At 32.6% G+C, this 17,308-nt stretch overlaps 1 protein-coding gene across 1 annotated transcript; it reads right to left on the bottom strand.

Moving 5' to 3' along the window:
• Window positions 1-5,328: 5,328 nt before the first annotated feature.
• LOC143065306 (chondroitin sulfate glucuronyltransferase-like) lies at window positions 5,329-17,301 on the bottom strand. The gene is made up of 6 exons (XM_076238809.1): window positions 16,413-17,301; window positions 13,796-13,921; window positions 13,356-13,495; window positions 10,254-10,372; window positions 9,481-9,594; window positions 5,329-7,337 (listed from the first exon to the last, which is right to left on the bottom strand). Exons 1-6 carry the CDS (start codon window positions 17,157-17,159, stop codon window positions 6,241-6,243), a joined length of 2,343 nt encoding a protein of 780 aa, XP_076094924.1. The 5' UTR covers window positions 17,160-17,301; the 3' UTR covers window positions 5,329-6,240.
• Window positions 17,302-17,308: the final 7 nt, after the last annotated feature.

Here is a 17,308-nt window from a genome sequence, read left to right as displayed (position 1 = left end):
CTGAGCAGTAAATTGCTTTAAATATAAGAAAAGTACGTAGAATTCATGGTAGATTCAGACTTTTACAAAAGATTCGAACAAATATATTAAATGATATATTTGAGTAAATTTGGTCCCTTTGTATTCAAAATTACAATCCATTGACAAAAAGGAACAAGGCTGATGAGCTTTTGACCAGTTTGTCTTATTCTATGTAGAATATTTGTTTTATTTTCAAAATTCAAGTGTACGCCCGGGCGTTTTGACGTAAACGTAGCTACGCGCATGATATTATCTGTAATTATCTTAAAAATGGCTAATAATGAACAGCTAATTTCTGCCTATATCTATACTGTCCTTTTAATATAGCTTATAATCACCAACACTTAGGAAACAGAAAATTTTCAAATAAATCTGTCACTCCAATTATAATTGTGTGATAAGACATTTACCACATGCTTTGTAATATGAAAACAGGTGAACATTTTCTAAAAACAATTAGTGTAATCAGACATATATACACACTGGTGTAATCGAACTTTGTATATATAATTAAAAATTTCTGTTCAAAGGTAAATAACTCAATCACATAATAAGTACCAATACAAAAAAGGGCATAACTTAACAAGGAGAAAAGCAGAAATGGTCAAAATTGAATTTGAGTTTCATTTAGTGACAGGAAAATATATATATCAAATTTGAACAAATTTCGTCAAAGTTTATTTTATTTTATTGAACGGTCACTGTTTGACAGCCGCCCGCCCGCTGTACATCCCAAAATCATTTACTGATTTTCACTTCGAAAAATCTGGTTAAAAAACGAAACCAGATGCTCCGCAGGGCGCAGCTTTATACGACCGCAGAGGTTGAACCCTGAACGGTTGGGGCAAGTATGGACACAACATTCAAGCTGGATACAGCTCTAAATTTGGATTGTGATTAAATAGTTGACACAGCATAGGGTTCTGACACAGAATGAATGTGGTCTAATGAACTTAAAATTTTTTTTTGCCTTTGAGCAATTCACTATAATGTTGAATATTAATCCTCTCAAAAAAATGTTTGAAGAAATTTTCTTTTTATTTATGAAATCTGAAATGAGAAAAATTTAACCCTCCCCCCATTTTTTTTTCACATCCCCCATTCCCTTTTACCAAAACTGATCTCAATTCAAATTTCTAATGGAGTTTGCAACAATAACTACTCATTTAAATACATCATAAAATATTAAAATGTAACAAAAGGTGCTTGTTATCACTGAATGGTAAAGATTGTTTTAATTTATCAGTTGGTAGTAAAAGTGAATTTACATTGTATATAGTATAAAACAATGATTTAAGTTGACTCAACTACTATTCTGGACAAAGAAAGATAACTCCAATCAATTGAAAATTTCTTGCTATTGCACAATATTGTGCAATAAGATATTTCTGGCTATTGCGCAATACTGTGCAATTGAAAATATTTGCTATTGCACAATACTGTGCAATTGATGATTTCTTGCTATTGCGCAATACTGAGCAATTGAAAATTTCTTGCTATTGCACAATACTGTGCAATTGAAGATTTCTTGCTATTGCTGAATACTGTGCAATTGAAAATTTCTTGCTATTGCACAATACTTAATATAATAATTTTGGATCCTGATTTGAACCAACTTGAAAACTGAGCCCATAAACAAAAATCTAAGTACATGTTTAGATTCAGCATATCAAAAAAGCCCAAGAATTCAATTTTTGTTAAAATCAAATTTAGTTTAATTTTGGACCCTTTGGACTTTAATGTAGACCAATTTGAAAACGGGACCAAAAATTAAGAATCTACATACACAGTTAGATTTGGCATATCAAAGAACCCCAATTATTCAATTTTTGATGAAATCAAACAAAGTTTAATTTTGGACCCCGATTTGGACCAACTTAAAAACTGGTCCAATAATCAAAATCTAAGTTCATTTTTAGATTCAACATATTAAAGAACCCCAAGGATTCAATTTTTGTTAAAATCAAACTAAGTTTAATTTTGGACCCTTTGGACCTTAATGTAGACCAATTTGAAAACGGGACCAAAAATTAAGAATCTACATACACAGTTAGATTTAGCATATCAAAGAACCCCAATTATTCAATTTTTGATGAAATCAAACAAAGTTAAATTTTGGAACCTTTGGGCCCCTTATTCCTAAACTGTTGGGACCAAAACTCCCAAAATCAAACCCAACCTTCCTTTGATGGTCATAAACCTTGTGTTTAAATTTCATAGATTTCTATTTACTTATACTAAAGTTATGGTGCGAAAACCAAGAATAATGCTTAAATGGGCCCCTTTTTGGCCCCTTTTTCCTAAACTGTTGGGACCTCAACTCCCAAGATCAATCCCAACCTTCCTTTTGTGGTCATAAACCTTGTGTTTTTAAAATTTTATTGATTTCTATTTACTTATACTAAAGTTATTGTGCGAAAACCAAGAATAATGCTTATTTGGGCCCTTTTTTGGACCCTAATTCCTAAACCGTTGGGACCTCAACTCCCAAAATCAATCCCAACCTTCCTTTTGTGGTCATAAACCTTGTGTTTAAATTTCACTGATATCTATTTACTTATACTAAAGTTATTGTGCGAAAACCATGAATAATGCTTATTTGGGCTCTTTTTTGGCCCCTAATTCCTAAACTGTTGGAACCAAAACTCCCAACCTTCCTTTTGTGGTCATAAACCTTGTGTCAAAATTTCATCAATTTCTATTCATTTTTACTAAAGTTAGAGTGCGAAAACTAAAAGTATTCGGACGACGACGACGACGCCAACGTGATAGCAATATACGACGAAAAATTAAATTTTTTGCGGTCGTATAAAAATTAAGGATTTTGGAAAAAAGTGTGAGATCAAGAAAAAAATTGTCTTGTCCCCAAAATACCCATGGCTGATTGTAGATTACTGCCGGAATCATTAAAATGAGGCCAAGGTAATAAGAACTCTGTCTGACTGTGGTAAACCCCTTAAATTATTCTACACAACTAATATAGAAACAACTCTAATTACAATCAAAATGCGTGCAAGTACTGATGGTAAGATAACTCCAATTTATCAGTGGAAAGTAAAAATAAATATTACATTGATTGTAGCTGATTAAACCACAATTCTAGACAAAGGAAGATAACTCCATTTTTAAAGATGACTTAAACAATGACATCGTTTATATTTTAGAACATATATTAAATTCCTGCACCTTGGAAAAGTTATGTAATTTTCTTGACAAGTGTAAAATCATTTTGTACCTTGAATATCTGAGTATAAATTACATCTATAACTTTCCCGAAATATTCATGGATAGGATGTATAGAATGTAATGGTCAATGCACTATATTTTGGGTATCAAAAAGGTAGTGAAAAGCCTTGGAAGATTTAGATGACAAGTCATTCCCATAAGGTTTTGATTGCATTTCGTGCAATCTTTACCTAAACACTTTACTCATAGATGTAATTACATCTATGCTTTACCAAACAAATGAACCATTAAATTACATTTTTTTAACATAAATTCATGTTGTGAATTTTTAGGTTGTACTATATCAACTGCCCTAATAGATATGGTGTCTTACATTGTCTCAGACAAATCAACCTAAGTATGAAGAAATAAAGTGAAACAGCTGTTATAGTTTCTTCTTGTTTAACTAGCTAACCATATACAGTTTCATTTGAAAAGCATCACAACCCTGTTTTCTGACTTAGGATAAATCTTGTTGTTTGCTGGAGTGCTGAACATATTTTTTAACTGTTAGGGCAATATTTACTCACATAAAACGTGACCATGTTTATGACTATACCATGTGAGGATAGTGAAGTCTCACATAAAATGTGACCATGTTTTATGACTATACCATGTGAGGATAGTGAAGTCCGACATAAAACCTGACCATGTTTTGACTATACCATGTGAGGATAGTGACTGACCATGTTTTATGACTATACCATGTGAGGATAGTGACTGACCATGTTTTATGATTATACAATGTGAGGATAGTGAAGTCCGAGATTGCTTTGCCAGCTTTTAGGAACTTAGGCCATTGGTTCAACGGCCCAAACATGTCATAAAAAGGCTGTCAATCGTTGGATAAACCTAAGACAAGCTTTGTTGTTTATTGTTTGTTTGAGATGAAATGTGGTAGGTGTGATCAGTCGTAATGTGTTATAACTGTGGTTATTTCTGTTTCTTTTTTTATGCATCATTATGATGAAGTTAACCATAGGACAGATTAAATATGTAATATTTGTAATCATTTTGATGAGGTATATATTCTATTATTAGGCTCAATGTGTCAATAACCAGCAGGGAAACATTTATCTAGTTATCACATTTACCTCTAGGGAAACATTTAACTAGTTATCACATTTACCTCCAGGGAAACATTTAACTAGATATCACATTTACCTCCAGGGAAACATTTAACTAGTTATCACATTGACCTCCAGGGAAACATTTATCTATTTATCACATTGACCTCCAGGGAAACATTTAACTAGTTATCACATTGACCTCCAGGGAAACATTTATCTAGTTATCACATTGACCTCCAGGGAAACATTTAACTAGTTATCACATTGACCTCCAGGGAAACATTTATCTAGTTATCACATTGACCTCCAGGGAAACATTTAACTAGTTATCACATTGACCTCCAGGGAAACATTTATCTAGTTATCACATTGACCTCCAGGGAAACATTTAACTAGTTATCACATTGACCTCCAGGGAAACATTTAACTAGTTATCACATTGACCTCCAGGAAAATATTTATCTAGTTATCACATTGACCTCCAGGGAAACATTTAACTAGTTATCACATTGACCTCCAGGGAAACATATAACTAGTTATCACATTGACCTCCAGGGAAACATTTAACTAGTTATCACATTGACCTCCAGGGAAACATTTAACTAGTTATCACATTGACCTCTAGGGAAACATTTAACTAGTTATCACATTTACCTCCATGGAAACATTTAACTAGTTATCACATTTACCTCTAGGGAAACATTTAACTAGTTATCACATTTACCTCCAGAGAAACATTTAACTAGTTATCACATTTTCCTCCAGGGAAACATTTAACTAGTTATCACATTTACCTCTAGGGAAACATTTAACTAGTTATCACATTTTCCTCCAGGGAAACATTTAACTAGTAATCACATTTTCCTCCAGGGAAACATTTCACTTGATATTATATTTAGTACCTTCGGTGAGACTTGTACCACCAAGATTGACAACTGGTTGAATTCTGTCATTTTGCTCATAAGTAGTAAGAAACTTTTCTCACTATTGTGAATGAAATAAAAAGACCTCAGAAAATGAAACAAATTTTATTCTAAAAGGTTTTAAAAGATAACATGTTTAAAAACATGAACATCAATATATATATGTGTAAGTATATAAATGCTATATGTATATTTGGCACAACATTCAAGATTTTATCAAGCAGGTACATTTAATGTACTACAAGGTAATATATATCTCGCTATAAAATAATTAACCTTCAGTAGTTTGATCACTGAGATGAATTCTAGAGATTCTTTGTAACTAAGATCTATCTGCCACTTTCAACACATTGTCATACTAACATAACTAACCAAAGTTGGTTTTAGTTTTGAAATTAATAAGTTGTATTCAACAATTTTAAATAATTTATGTAGTCTCTTTACATCTGAATGTCATAGTTTTGTCAGATTTTCAAAATAGCTTGATAATTTTTTTAGAAATCTCACAATTGATTATAAAATTGAAAACAGGATATATAAATAATGAGAGCTACTCAATACTTTTCTTAGAAAGACATTCTTCAATACTGTAAAATGATGTTTAATAATGCTAAAATAAATGAAAAGGTTTAATAAGCAAGTGACTGTATTGCACAAATGTCAGTTTGGATGAAACTTTGACGTCAAAATGGACATGTTTGATTAAAAAAGTTTGTTTTATTCATTGTTCGTGTTATTTATCCAAAATTAGATGAGCAAAATAAAAAATCAAATTTACCTGAATCAACATCTTGTTTCAGAGTATCTATAAACATGATAATGTATAAGGGGGATTGTGGCTTATAAATATTTTTTTGTTGCTGATTGGCAAAAAAGCATAAAGCTGGCAGCAATTATTGTAAGCAGTTTGATGATCATGATGATTGAAAATTACATCTTATTATATATTCATGGTAAGAACATGAAAGAAACAAAATTCAATGATTGATACGAAGTAATTGTTACCCAATGGTATTTGTAAGCTGTTTGGCAGATTTGACAACCTCCTCTACCGATAAATGTTTCTTTTCAGCGTAATCAAACACTGCTTTTGCAAGCTGTGAACGGCTAGCTAAACTTTCTGATTTTCTTTTATTACAGCGTAACTTATCATCATCTCTGACTGGACAATCAAGCAATTTCCAACGAATTCTGAGAGAGGGTTCAGCAGCTCTGAAGACATGGAGACTTTGAACCTTTAAGAATAAGTCTATTAATGAAGTTTTCTTTGTATCACTTGGTGACACATGTTTCCTACTGTTCATATAGTCTGACATGTAGAATGAGCTGTGTTCATAAGAATCCACGTCAAAATGACCATATCTCTGACCAAGCTCAACACCAGGTGGATAGGGGGGCTTTTGATATACCATATTTTGTTTATATTGCCAGAAACTTATTGGGAAAAAGACTTGAACATTTGGTATGGTATTCATACGGACTCGGTTCAAGTAGTCTATGTCCATTTCCATTCCTATACTACATACACTGACTAGATCTCCCGATTGTAAATCTCTGACAACGTAGTCCAGGAGATCTAGTTCTGATTTCTCAGAAGTCTCTAATACCTTCCACGTGACAGTACCCTTCCTACTGGGATGGTTATTTAGATGGTAATCTATTACAGTTTTGGGAACAGCAAAAGGATCCCCACTTTTCCCCTTCTTTTTCTCATACACAAATATAACATAAAGATAGGAATTATCACTGGTTTCTAAGACTGTCTTTGCAAATCCTTCCATAAAATTCCCAAAATCTCCCATCTCACTTTCATAAACAGGCAAGATTAAATGTATTTGAGAATTTTCTGTCACGTAAGGCATTGGGACAATTTCCACTTTACCTAAAGGACGGAGTAAATGAACTCGTTTCTGTTCTGTCTTTTCATGCCTATGTTTACCATACAGTTCTAAATCTAATGTGTATTCCATGCCTCTCGAAGGCTCAAATCTTCTGTATCCGTTTACAAGTTTGAACTGTTTGAAATTGTCACCATAAATGCTGTTTAATCTATCAAAAGCAATCTGCTGAATTTCCTGTATATCTTGTTTGTCAGCTCCTGAAACCATGAAACATTAAGGTTTGTTAACAATGATACCTAAACCAAATATAATCTGACATACATTAAATTTATTATACATAATTAACAAAATGAAATTTCATTAATTAATATTTGTCCTCTATATTAAACTACTCATAATGATAATAAGTTTCACTCTCAGTTAAAATTAAATAAAACAAGAGTTACAATGCCCCCCCATTGTGCATATTTTATCTTTATAAAGTTCATTAAATCTGGCAAAATTTTAACACATGAGAATGCTAACAATGCAATTTTCTATAAAATTAATATTTCCAGGGGGCATATTTTTTTTAAAATACTTTATCGGCACTGATTTTTAAATTTGTCCAAAACATAGTTGATAAATACCTATGATATAAGTTTCATTAAAAATTGACAAGAATTGTACAAATGAGAGCACTTACGATGCAATTTTCAATATAAGGGACATTATATATACATTGTATTTCATAAAACCAGGGCCGTAACTAGGGTTCGAATTCAGGAGAGGCAGGGGTTTGGGGGCCGCCGATTCAGGCCCCATATAGAGGGGGTTTGGGGGCTCAGCCCCCCGCCGATTTCTCTCTCAGTAAAATGGCTACAAATGACCCGTTTTCCTTCGATTTCCTTACTTTAAGAAACATCAGTATTGCTGGATCCTGGAAGCAGTTTTTATGCAAACAATTATTATCTGTATTTAAAGATATGTTTGTTAGAAATCAAACTGGTAAGTTAAAAAAAAAACATGTAAAGCAAGATCATAGAATGCAAGATATTTTTTTTTTATCGAGGACCTTGAATTTCAATATTGTTGAAAGCTGAACAGACATGTATATAACTACAACCAGGGACTTTCAATACTAGTATATACTTACTAGTATAGAAAGTCCCTGCTACAACGAATGGGAGTGTTTAACTACTAAGGCATTGACCATAATGTTCTCGTACGATCGGGAGACGCGGTTAAATAAATGACCCAACAGCTTATTCAGCCGGTAACGAATTTCCGATGTCATAAAAGATTCACAATACAAAGGGAACTTCCTCTGCTTAATTGAGCCCCTAAATAAATGTGAATAGTAAAGTTTTATTCAAAATTGTCAAAAGCAAAGTTTCATATTTGTTCTCGTACAAATACTGAATAATAAACTGGAAATCCGCTTGTATTATCGCTACAGTCAAACTATGAACAAAGTGTAGTAGTCAGTCGAGAACCAGCTTAACTGAATAACAGACGGACGGCCACACGAAAAAAAAAATAAAAAATACTGAAACGGTTCACTTTCGATCAAAAATCCGGAAAATGACAGATATATCGCGTATCATGATAACACTGTTAAAACTGTAAACTTGTGTTGTTTATAATATAAATTCAAGTTCTTCATGTACATATTGTCAGTATTTCATTTTATTACTTAAAAAAAAAGTTTTGGTGTAGAAAATTCAGGGGAGGCAGTTGCCTCCCCTGCCTCCCCTGCCTCATAGGTAGTTACGGTCCTGAAAACTCTGGCAAGAATTGTACAGGAGAGAGCGTTAACAAAATCACACATACAGATGCACGGTATTTCAATGTTCCCCACAATGAGTTGCAAGAGGGACAATAACAATTTCCTTTATATGGGGACGAAGTCCCCTATTACAGTAGAAAATGCAATAAAAAAAAAAAAAAAAAAAAAAATGGGAAAATTTCCCGAATTTTTCATTGTACTAATGAACTCAAAATCGTTCAATTTTATTTTTGTCATGTTTTTTAATTTCCGGATCTGCGCAGAACACATAACTCTAATTCCTTCTTCCGGTCTTGTTGTCGTGAGACTTTGATTAGTCTAGTAAAATATAGGAACTCAAGGAACACAATACCAATATTTTATTTTTAATCATTCTTTGTCTTTGGTATGAATAAACATTACCTGATGCATTGAGTTTCTTTTTTTTACATTGAACATGACGTCATAACTTAAATAACGTCACAAGTAAAATCCCTAACAACAGAACCAAAATCCGAAACGTTACGGTATTTCCGTTTCTTTTTTTAACAAATATTTAAGTTACAAAAAAATTAATTTAAACAAACTTCGTCCCCATTCACAGGTAATGCCTGCCTCATATTAAAATGTTGGTAGAGTATCATTTAAGTTACCTTGCAATGGTCTAATGTTGGTAAAGTCATCATCAAAATATATATGTGTGTCTGTGAAGTAGGACCACTGCACTACATCAAATCTGGTGTTCGGTTTAAAGGCTTCAGGCACACCTGTTATGTAGAAAGTACATATTCAATTTTCATTAAAATTATGATGTTACTTTTTTACCACATTTTATTCCTTTGTGGTGAGGTCAAGCAAAGACATATTTACTTAATCTTGAAGCAGTACACTTTGTAGTTTGTACTGGGAATGATATAGAAAATTTGTGTATTTGATTAATTTCCATATAAATACACAGAAAAAAAACCATGACATTACTGACTTATTAAATTGTTTATCATATTCAAGCATATAAACCTAATTTGACCTACAGCTTTATTATGGCATTTTACTTTTACTTGGATCATTAACAAACAATAACTTCATAAAACACTTTCCAAGTTTTTGCAAGCACTGAGTTTTCATGATTTTGAAAAGAGAAGGAAAATACAATTTCATAGGCATTTATATCTTCTATCACTTAGAGGATACACTCAATCTTATAGATATTCTAAACAGTATAAATATTATTATTTCCCATACCTCTGTCAAGGGGAGGAAAACAAGGAATTAAAAATTCAATAAAAATATGGAAGAAATTCACAAGCAAAATTTATGCATCTTGTGTTGAATAAAATGCATTTTTATTTCACCAATAAAACAACACTGAGTATAATTTTTAACTTTCTCTGAAAAACATCAGCATGATCAGTTTGAATCCAAATACCTATTGGCCACTGAAGAGAATCTTTTCCACCAGGTGCAAATTCACTCAAACCAATTATACTGTCCTTTGCTTTCTGAATTTCTTGACGAGTAAGGTTGATTTCCAACTGACAAAAATATCTGAAAATAGTACTACATCTATCACAATATAACATACACTATGGAAACAAATTGCTTTAATGTATTATCTCTTTCTTATATTACAGTTGATATTCAAAGATAACTATGACAAAATAATATTACTTGTTTCACCATAAATAGTCATATAAATCCATCCATGCTGCAAATATCATTGTATAGATCAAAATTCTTTTTAATTTACATATTGTTGGCTATAAATAAACAATATTCATAACACATTGTTTACACAAGAGATTATAATCATTGATTATTGTTTATGGTGTTATCTGTGTGAAGACTGAATGTTTGCCTCTAGATGTGTAGTGCTTTTATTGTGTTATCTGTGTTTAGAATGAATGTTTGCCTCAAGATGTGCAGTGTTTTTATGGTGTCATCTGTGCTAAGACTGAATGTTTGCCTCTAGATGTGTAGTGTTTTTATTGTGTCATCTGTGTTTAGACTGAATGTTTGCCTCCAGATGTGTAGTAATTTTAAGGTGTCATCTGTGTGAAGACTGAAAATTAACCTCAAGACATGTAGTGTTTTTATGGTGTTATCTGTGTGAAGATTGAATGTTTGCCTCTAGATGTGTAGCGTTTTATAGTGTCATCAGTGTGAAGACTGAATGTTTGCCTTTGAATGTGTAGTTTTTTATGGTGTCATCTGTGTAAAGACTGAATGTTTGCCTCTAGAGGTGTAGTGTGTTTATGGTGTCATCTGTGAAAAGACTGAATGATTGCCTCTAGAGGTGTAGTGTGTTTATGGTGTCATCAGTGTGAAGACTGAATGTTTGCCTATAGAGGTGAAGTGTTTTTATGTTAGACTGAATGTTTGCCTCTAGATGTGTAATGATTTTATGGTGTCATCTGTGTAAAGACTGAATGTTTGCCTACAGATGTGTAGTGATTTAAGGTGTCATCAGTGTGAAGACTGAATGTTTCCCTATAGAGGTGAAGTGCTTTTATGGTGTCATCTATGTGAAGACTGAATGTTTTCCTATAGATGTGTAGTGTTTTATGGTGTCATCTGTGTGAAGACTGATTGATTGCCTCTAGATGTGTAGTGTTTTTATGGTGTCATCTGAGTTTAGACTGAATGTTTGCCTCCAGATGTGAAGTAATTTTAAGGTGTCATCTGTGTGAAGACTGAAAATTAACCTCAAGACATGTAGTGTTTTTATGGTGTCATCTATGTGAAGACTGAATGTTTGCCTCTAGATGTGTAGTGTTTTTATAGTGTCATCAGTGTGAAGACTGAATGTTTGCCTTTAAATGTGTAGTTTTTTATGGTGTCATCTGTGTGAAGACTGAATGTTTGCCTATAGAGGTGAAGTGCTTTTATGGTCTCATCTATGTAAAGACTGAATGTTTGCCTATAGAGGTGAAGTGCTTTTATGGTCTCATCTATGTGAAGACTGAATGTTTTCCTATAGATGTGTAGTGTTTTATGGTGTCATCTGTGTGAAGACTGATTGATTGCCTCTAGATGTGTAGTGTTTTTATGGTGTCATCAGAGTGAAAACTTAATGTTTGCCTCTAGATGTGTAATGATTTTATGGTGTCATCTGTGTGAAGACTGAATATTTGCCTCTAGATGTGTAGCATTTTTTTGGTGTCATCAGTGTGAAGACTGAATGTTTACCTCTAGATGTGTAGTGTTTTAATGGTGTCATCTGTGTGAAGACTGAATGTTTGTCTCTAAATGTGTAATGATTATATGGTGTCATCAGTGTGAAGACTGAATGTTTGCCTCTAGATGAGTAGTGTTTTTATGGTGTCATCTGAGTTTAGACTGAATGTTTGCCTCTAGATGTGTAGTGTTTTTTATGGTGTCATCTGTGTGGGGACTGAATGTTTGCCTCCAGATGTGAAGTAATTTTAAGGTGTCATCTGTGTGAAGACTGAAAATTAACCTCAAGACATGTAGTGTTTTTATGGTGTCATCTATGTGAAGACTGAATGTTTGCCTCTAGATGTGTAGTGTTTTTATAGTGTCATCAGTGTGAAGACTGAATGTTTGCCTTTAAATGTGTAGTTTTTTATGGTGTCATCTGTGTGAAGACTGAATGTTTGCCTATAGAGGTGAAGTGCTTTTATGGTCTCATCTATGTAAAGACTGAATGTTTGCCTATAGAGGTGAAGTGCTTTTATGGTCTCATCTATGTGAAGACTGAATGTTTTCCTATAGATGTGTAGTGTTTTATGGTGTCATCTGTGTGAAGACTGATTGATTGCCTCTAGATGTGTAGTGTTTTTATGGTGTCATCAGAGTGAAAACTTAATGTTTGCCTCTAGATGTGTAATGATTTTATGGTGTCATCTGTGTGAAGACTGAATATTTGCCTCTAGATGTGTAGCATTTTTTTGGTGTCATCAGTGTGAAGACTGAATGTTTACCTCTAGATGTGTAGTGTTTTAATGGTGTCATCTGTGTGAAGACTGAATGTTTGTCTCTAAATGTGTAATGATTATATGGTGTCATCAGTGTGAAGACTGAATGTTTGCCTCTAGATGAGTAGTGTTTTTATGGTGTCATCTGAGTTTAGACTGAATGTTTGCCTCTAGATGTGTAGTGTTTTTTATGGTGTCATCTGTGTGGGGACTGAATGTTTGTCTCTTAGAAGTGTAGTGTTTTTATGGTATTTTCTGTGTGAAGACTGAATGTGTGCCTCTAGATGTGTAGTGTTTTCATGGTGTCATCAGTGTGAAGACTTACTGTTGCCTCTAGATGTGTAGTGTTTAAATGGTGTAATCTGTGTGAAGACTGGATGCACATTTACTTGCCTCTAGATGTGTAGTGTTTTTATGGTGTCATCTCTGTGTAGAGTATATTTGCCTCCAGGTGTATAGTGGTTTTATGGTGTCATTGAGTTGCTGCCTGTATATTGATGTATTTCCAATATATAGTTTTTATTATAATGAAAACATAGCATCATTCTGAACATATTAACTTATGTACAATGTATAAATAACAAACTACAAACCTGTGTATTTTATACAGAGATATATCGTCTGGCATCGGATATATTGAGAATGAACTGTTAAACATGGCATCGTTACGTAAACTTGTAATGTCATCATCAAACTCAAAATCATCTACTTTATAAGATCGAAAGTTTTTATCCTAAAAAATATAAAATCTATAAATTAGACTATTAAGAAGCAACCGATGAATTTGTATGACAGTTGATGTTTTAATACACAATACTAAAGTAAATGTAGGGTCTCTTTCTTCATAATTGTGAGGTGTATTTAATGGACCTCTGAAATTTATATCTGTATCTAATGGTGATGAGGAGGTTGTATAATATTTACTAAAAGATGTGGTTAATTTGCTAAATTTCTAAAGCAATACAGGATTCAACGAAATAAGAGTATGAAATATATAGAAATTCAAAGAATCTAAATTATAAACATAAATTACCCCTCCTTTCTCTGAACACTTTGAATTGGCAGTTTGTAAAATACAAGCTTCAAATGCAAGGCTTGGATTCTGTTCCGACTTCAAAAAACAGGAATCTATTTTAGGATATACTTTTGACAAAACATTCTGAAACAGACAAATATGAAAACATTTGTGAATATCATGAATTTATAATTTAACTCAGAAAAAATTATACAACAAAAATGTTAGTATTCACAAAAACAGTCATGACAGTATGAAAAGTATTGCTGATTGAACAAAAATAAAAGTATTGACAAAATAATTAGTGTGGTATCACATTCAGAACAGATATACATTGTGCACAAAACACATCCCACTTGCATCATGTGCATTGGTCACCTTTTGTGGTGATTTATTTATCAAAATGGCATGATGTTGGACATGAAATCTGCTCTGTAGTATTTCTCAGCATGTACAATATATGTATTGGTTTATCTCATTGTTGAAGGCAGTCTGTTAGCCTTTTATTGATGTCTACAGTTTTAGACGGTGCTACTTCATTTTTACTCTGTAGGATAGTTTACTCATTGGCTATCATACCACATATCCTTTATTCTACCTAAAAACAAAGCACCAGTATTTTTAACTAGAGGTAGCAGTGATCTTAGGTGGCCCAAAATCAAAAGACTATTTTCATATTGTGGACTTTCGAATTTTGAGTATATAGGTTACAGCAAGGATTTGTATAGTAAATCTTACTGTACTATATGTACAAATCATTGGTTACAGTCAAATCCCTAAAATGTCGGTGATTCTGTATAATCACTGAACTGATCACTGAACTGATTAGTGATTTTATAAAATTCCTGATTTTGACTTTGGTCATATCTAAGATATTGTCTTATAAATAAAATCTATCACAACATGCACAAAGTGAACAAACTTGAAATAAGTTTCTAAACTTTCTCCACAAATTAAATTAAAAGTTAACATTTGTTTAATGTAGGTATGAAGTTCTTCAATGTGGAAATGTAAAAAAATTGTAAAAAAAACCCTGGTATTCATCAGATATATGTAAGATGAAGATGTCAAATATTATGCTTGAGGACATGTACAACATACAGGACATAGTCTTGTTACCAAATTAAACATGGCAATATGTTTTAGGGGCATGTACTAGAACCAGCCCAATAAACCCATGTGCACTGATGCTCTGCTTTTGAGTCAGACAGCTGTGCATCTCAAAAGAAAGTTTCATATCTTTTCAACAAGCATTTAGAATATCTAAACTCTACCATTTGTGAATGTTCTGAAATATCATACAGTAGTATAAGTTTAAATGCCTATTATTCATCATGTTCATATTAATAGTTTTGACTAGTACATTGTACTATTTCATTGTATTTCATGTATTTATTTAAAAATATATTTCAAAATCATTGGTTTATTTGTATTACATGTATTAGGAAAATGCATTTCAAATACTGTAATCACATGTAATAGACTGTTAGTGATTTTGTAGTGATTTTACAAAATCACTAACTATTCCAAGTATTTTACAAATTCATTGTATTTTGTACAAATATACATGAACATATATGTACAATGTGCTTTTTCAACAAGTTTCGTTCTCTGTGGTAGGCTATTCTGGTACACAGTCAACATGGTCAAGTATGAGCAAGTAAAATAAGTTTTAAAAAAAGCTTATAGTTGACGCAACTTGGGAAAAAAATAAGTGTTTATCAAATTGGAAATGGAAACGGAATGGTTCTAAGTGACAAGAAAACAGCCCAAGGCCACCAAGGGATCTTCAAAACCGCAAAAAAATCTTGCAACCAGACATCAGCTGGCCACTTAACAAAAATCTGTACTAATTCAATGAAAATTGATATCACACCAAACTACTAAACATGTTTAAATTTTCTTTGAATGTAGCAAAATCATTGAAAACAGTTAATTAATCATTGTTAAGAAATGAATACTTTACATTATTCTCCAGAGTCATAAGTTAGTTACAGTAAATGAAAATAGTTTATTGTATAAATAGATAAAAAAAACCAAAAGCATGTCCTAGATGAAAGCAAGTTAAGTACAAGATAACAATCATGATAATATTTGTAACTAACATTTTGTTACTTTAGGCATTGGTCCATCTGGATAAGAAATGTTCAACAGATTGTAAAAAACAATGCTTGAATGTTGTCACGAAAAAGGAGTTCCTTTTATCTGGTTCCTTCATAATATTCTGTAACATTATTTCCTTTGGAAAATTATAGAATATTTGTTCCTACAGGTGCAGGTATAACATGTATAAGGACATTGTTTAAACAAAGTTTCCAGGGGAACTTCTGTTAGGCAGAAACAAATCTTTGTTAATAATTTACATGTATTAGTACTTGAAATGTTTCTTTATGTTGTATTTGCATAAATTGTCATGTTTAATGTGTTTGTATCTTGGAATACGCATTGTATCATATGTGCTTTGTCCAATAAAATATTTGAATTTGAATAAACTCTTTTTGGTTGTCCTTAATTGCTATTTTGCTCAAGTTTAATCTAAAGTTACATTTACATGTACATGTATGTTTGATTTAATGTCAAAAGAATTTTTAAAGAAGTGTCTTAACTAACGTTGACTAATTGCATGTACATTTACCTGTGAAAGAATAATACCACCATCAAGTGTACACGTGTCTCCTTGGTCACCTCTATGCAATATGGCTCCCATATGTACCTCTTCACTGATACTGATGTGACCAACAAGTTCATAAAGTTTTTCTCCTCTTATATAAGTACGATCAGTGATGAACAAGTAATAATCAAATGTACTTGCATAATGTTCCTTTATGTATTTAAGTGCATGTATTGGAAGTTTCTTATTGTCCTGATCAGGAAAACTAATGACTTGCATCCCAGGGGGAGGCATTCCACTTTTACCATTTGTAAAGAAAACTGTTTTAGTGACATAATGTGCAAATGTTTTGTTCAGTGCCATTCCAAATGAATTGACTGTGTGAGGAGTGGAGAGTACTCCAACAAACAGCTTTTCTCTTATACCAAGTTCAGTTGAGGCAAATCTTGGTCGAACAAATTTTTTACCATCTTTTATTTCTTCACGCTGATATTTTTGCTCATGAATGTAGAAATCATTCCCATCTGATTCAGTCTCTTGGTCATTCACTTCACCTTTTCCTGGTTCTTGTTCCTTGTTTTTAGTATCTAACTCATGGACCATCTTTGTTTCTCGTAATTTAATTAAATTTTCTGTATCCTTTGTATCTATGGGATCACACAGATCATCAAGAAATGGTGCCACCATCATGTTCAGGGCTATACCCATGCAAATCCCTATCAAAACAGGTATACATGATCGAACAAAGCTGTTCCTCCCCAACAATGACATTTCAAGAAATTGGGAAACACTAATTTGTTCTCTTGGCAATCAGAATTATCTGGCTTATTTAAAAATTGGATACCATACTTTTAACCCACCTCTCCTAAGTTAAAGACTTTAAAGTACTTCAAAGTATCTCAAATTACAAGTGTCTGTGT

This window comes from Mytilus galloprovincialis, chromosome 2 (genome assembly GCF_965363235.1).
Source record: "Mytilus galloprovincialis chromosome 2, xbMytGall1.hap1.1, whole genome shotgun sequence".
Taxonomy (NCBI): domain Eukaryota; kingdom Metazoa; phylum Mollusca; class Bivalvia; order Mytilida; family Mytilidae; genus Mytilus; species Mytilus galloprovincialis.
This window is presented reverse-complemented; position numbering and strand designations above follow the sequence as displayed.

Bases quoted from the DNA above. Each gene is read 5' to 3' on its own strand.
- LOC143065306 (XM_076238809.1), bottom strand. From the start codon at position 17,159: ATGTCATTGTTGGGGAGGAACAGCTTTGTTCGATCATGTATACCTGTT. The intron at 13,496-13,795 runs GTAATTTATGTT...TATATTTTTTAG, and splicing joins AGTGTTCAGAGAAAGGAGGG to GATAAAAACTTTCGATCTTA. The intron at 10,373-13,355 runs GTTTGTAGTTTG...TACTATTTTCAG, and splicing joins TCTCTGTATAAAATACACAG to ATATTTTTGTCAGTTGGAAA.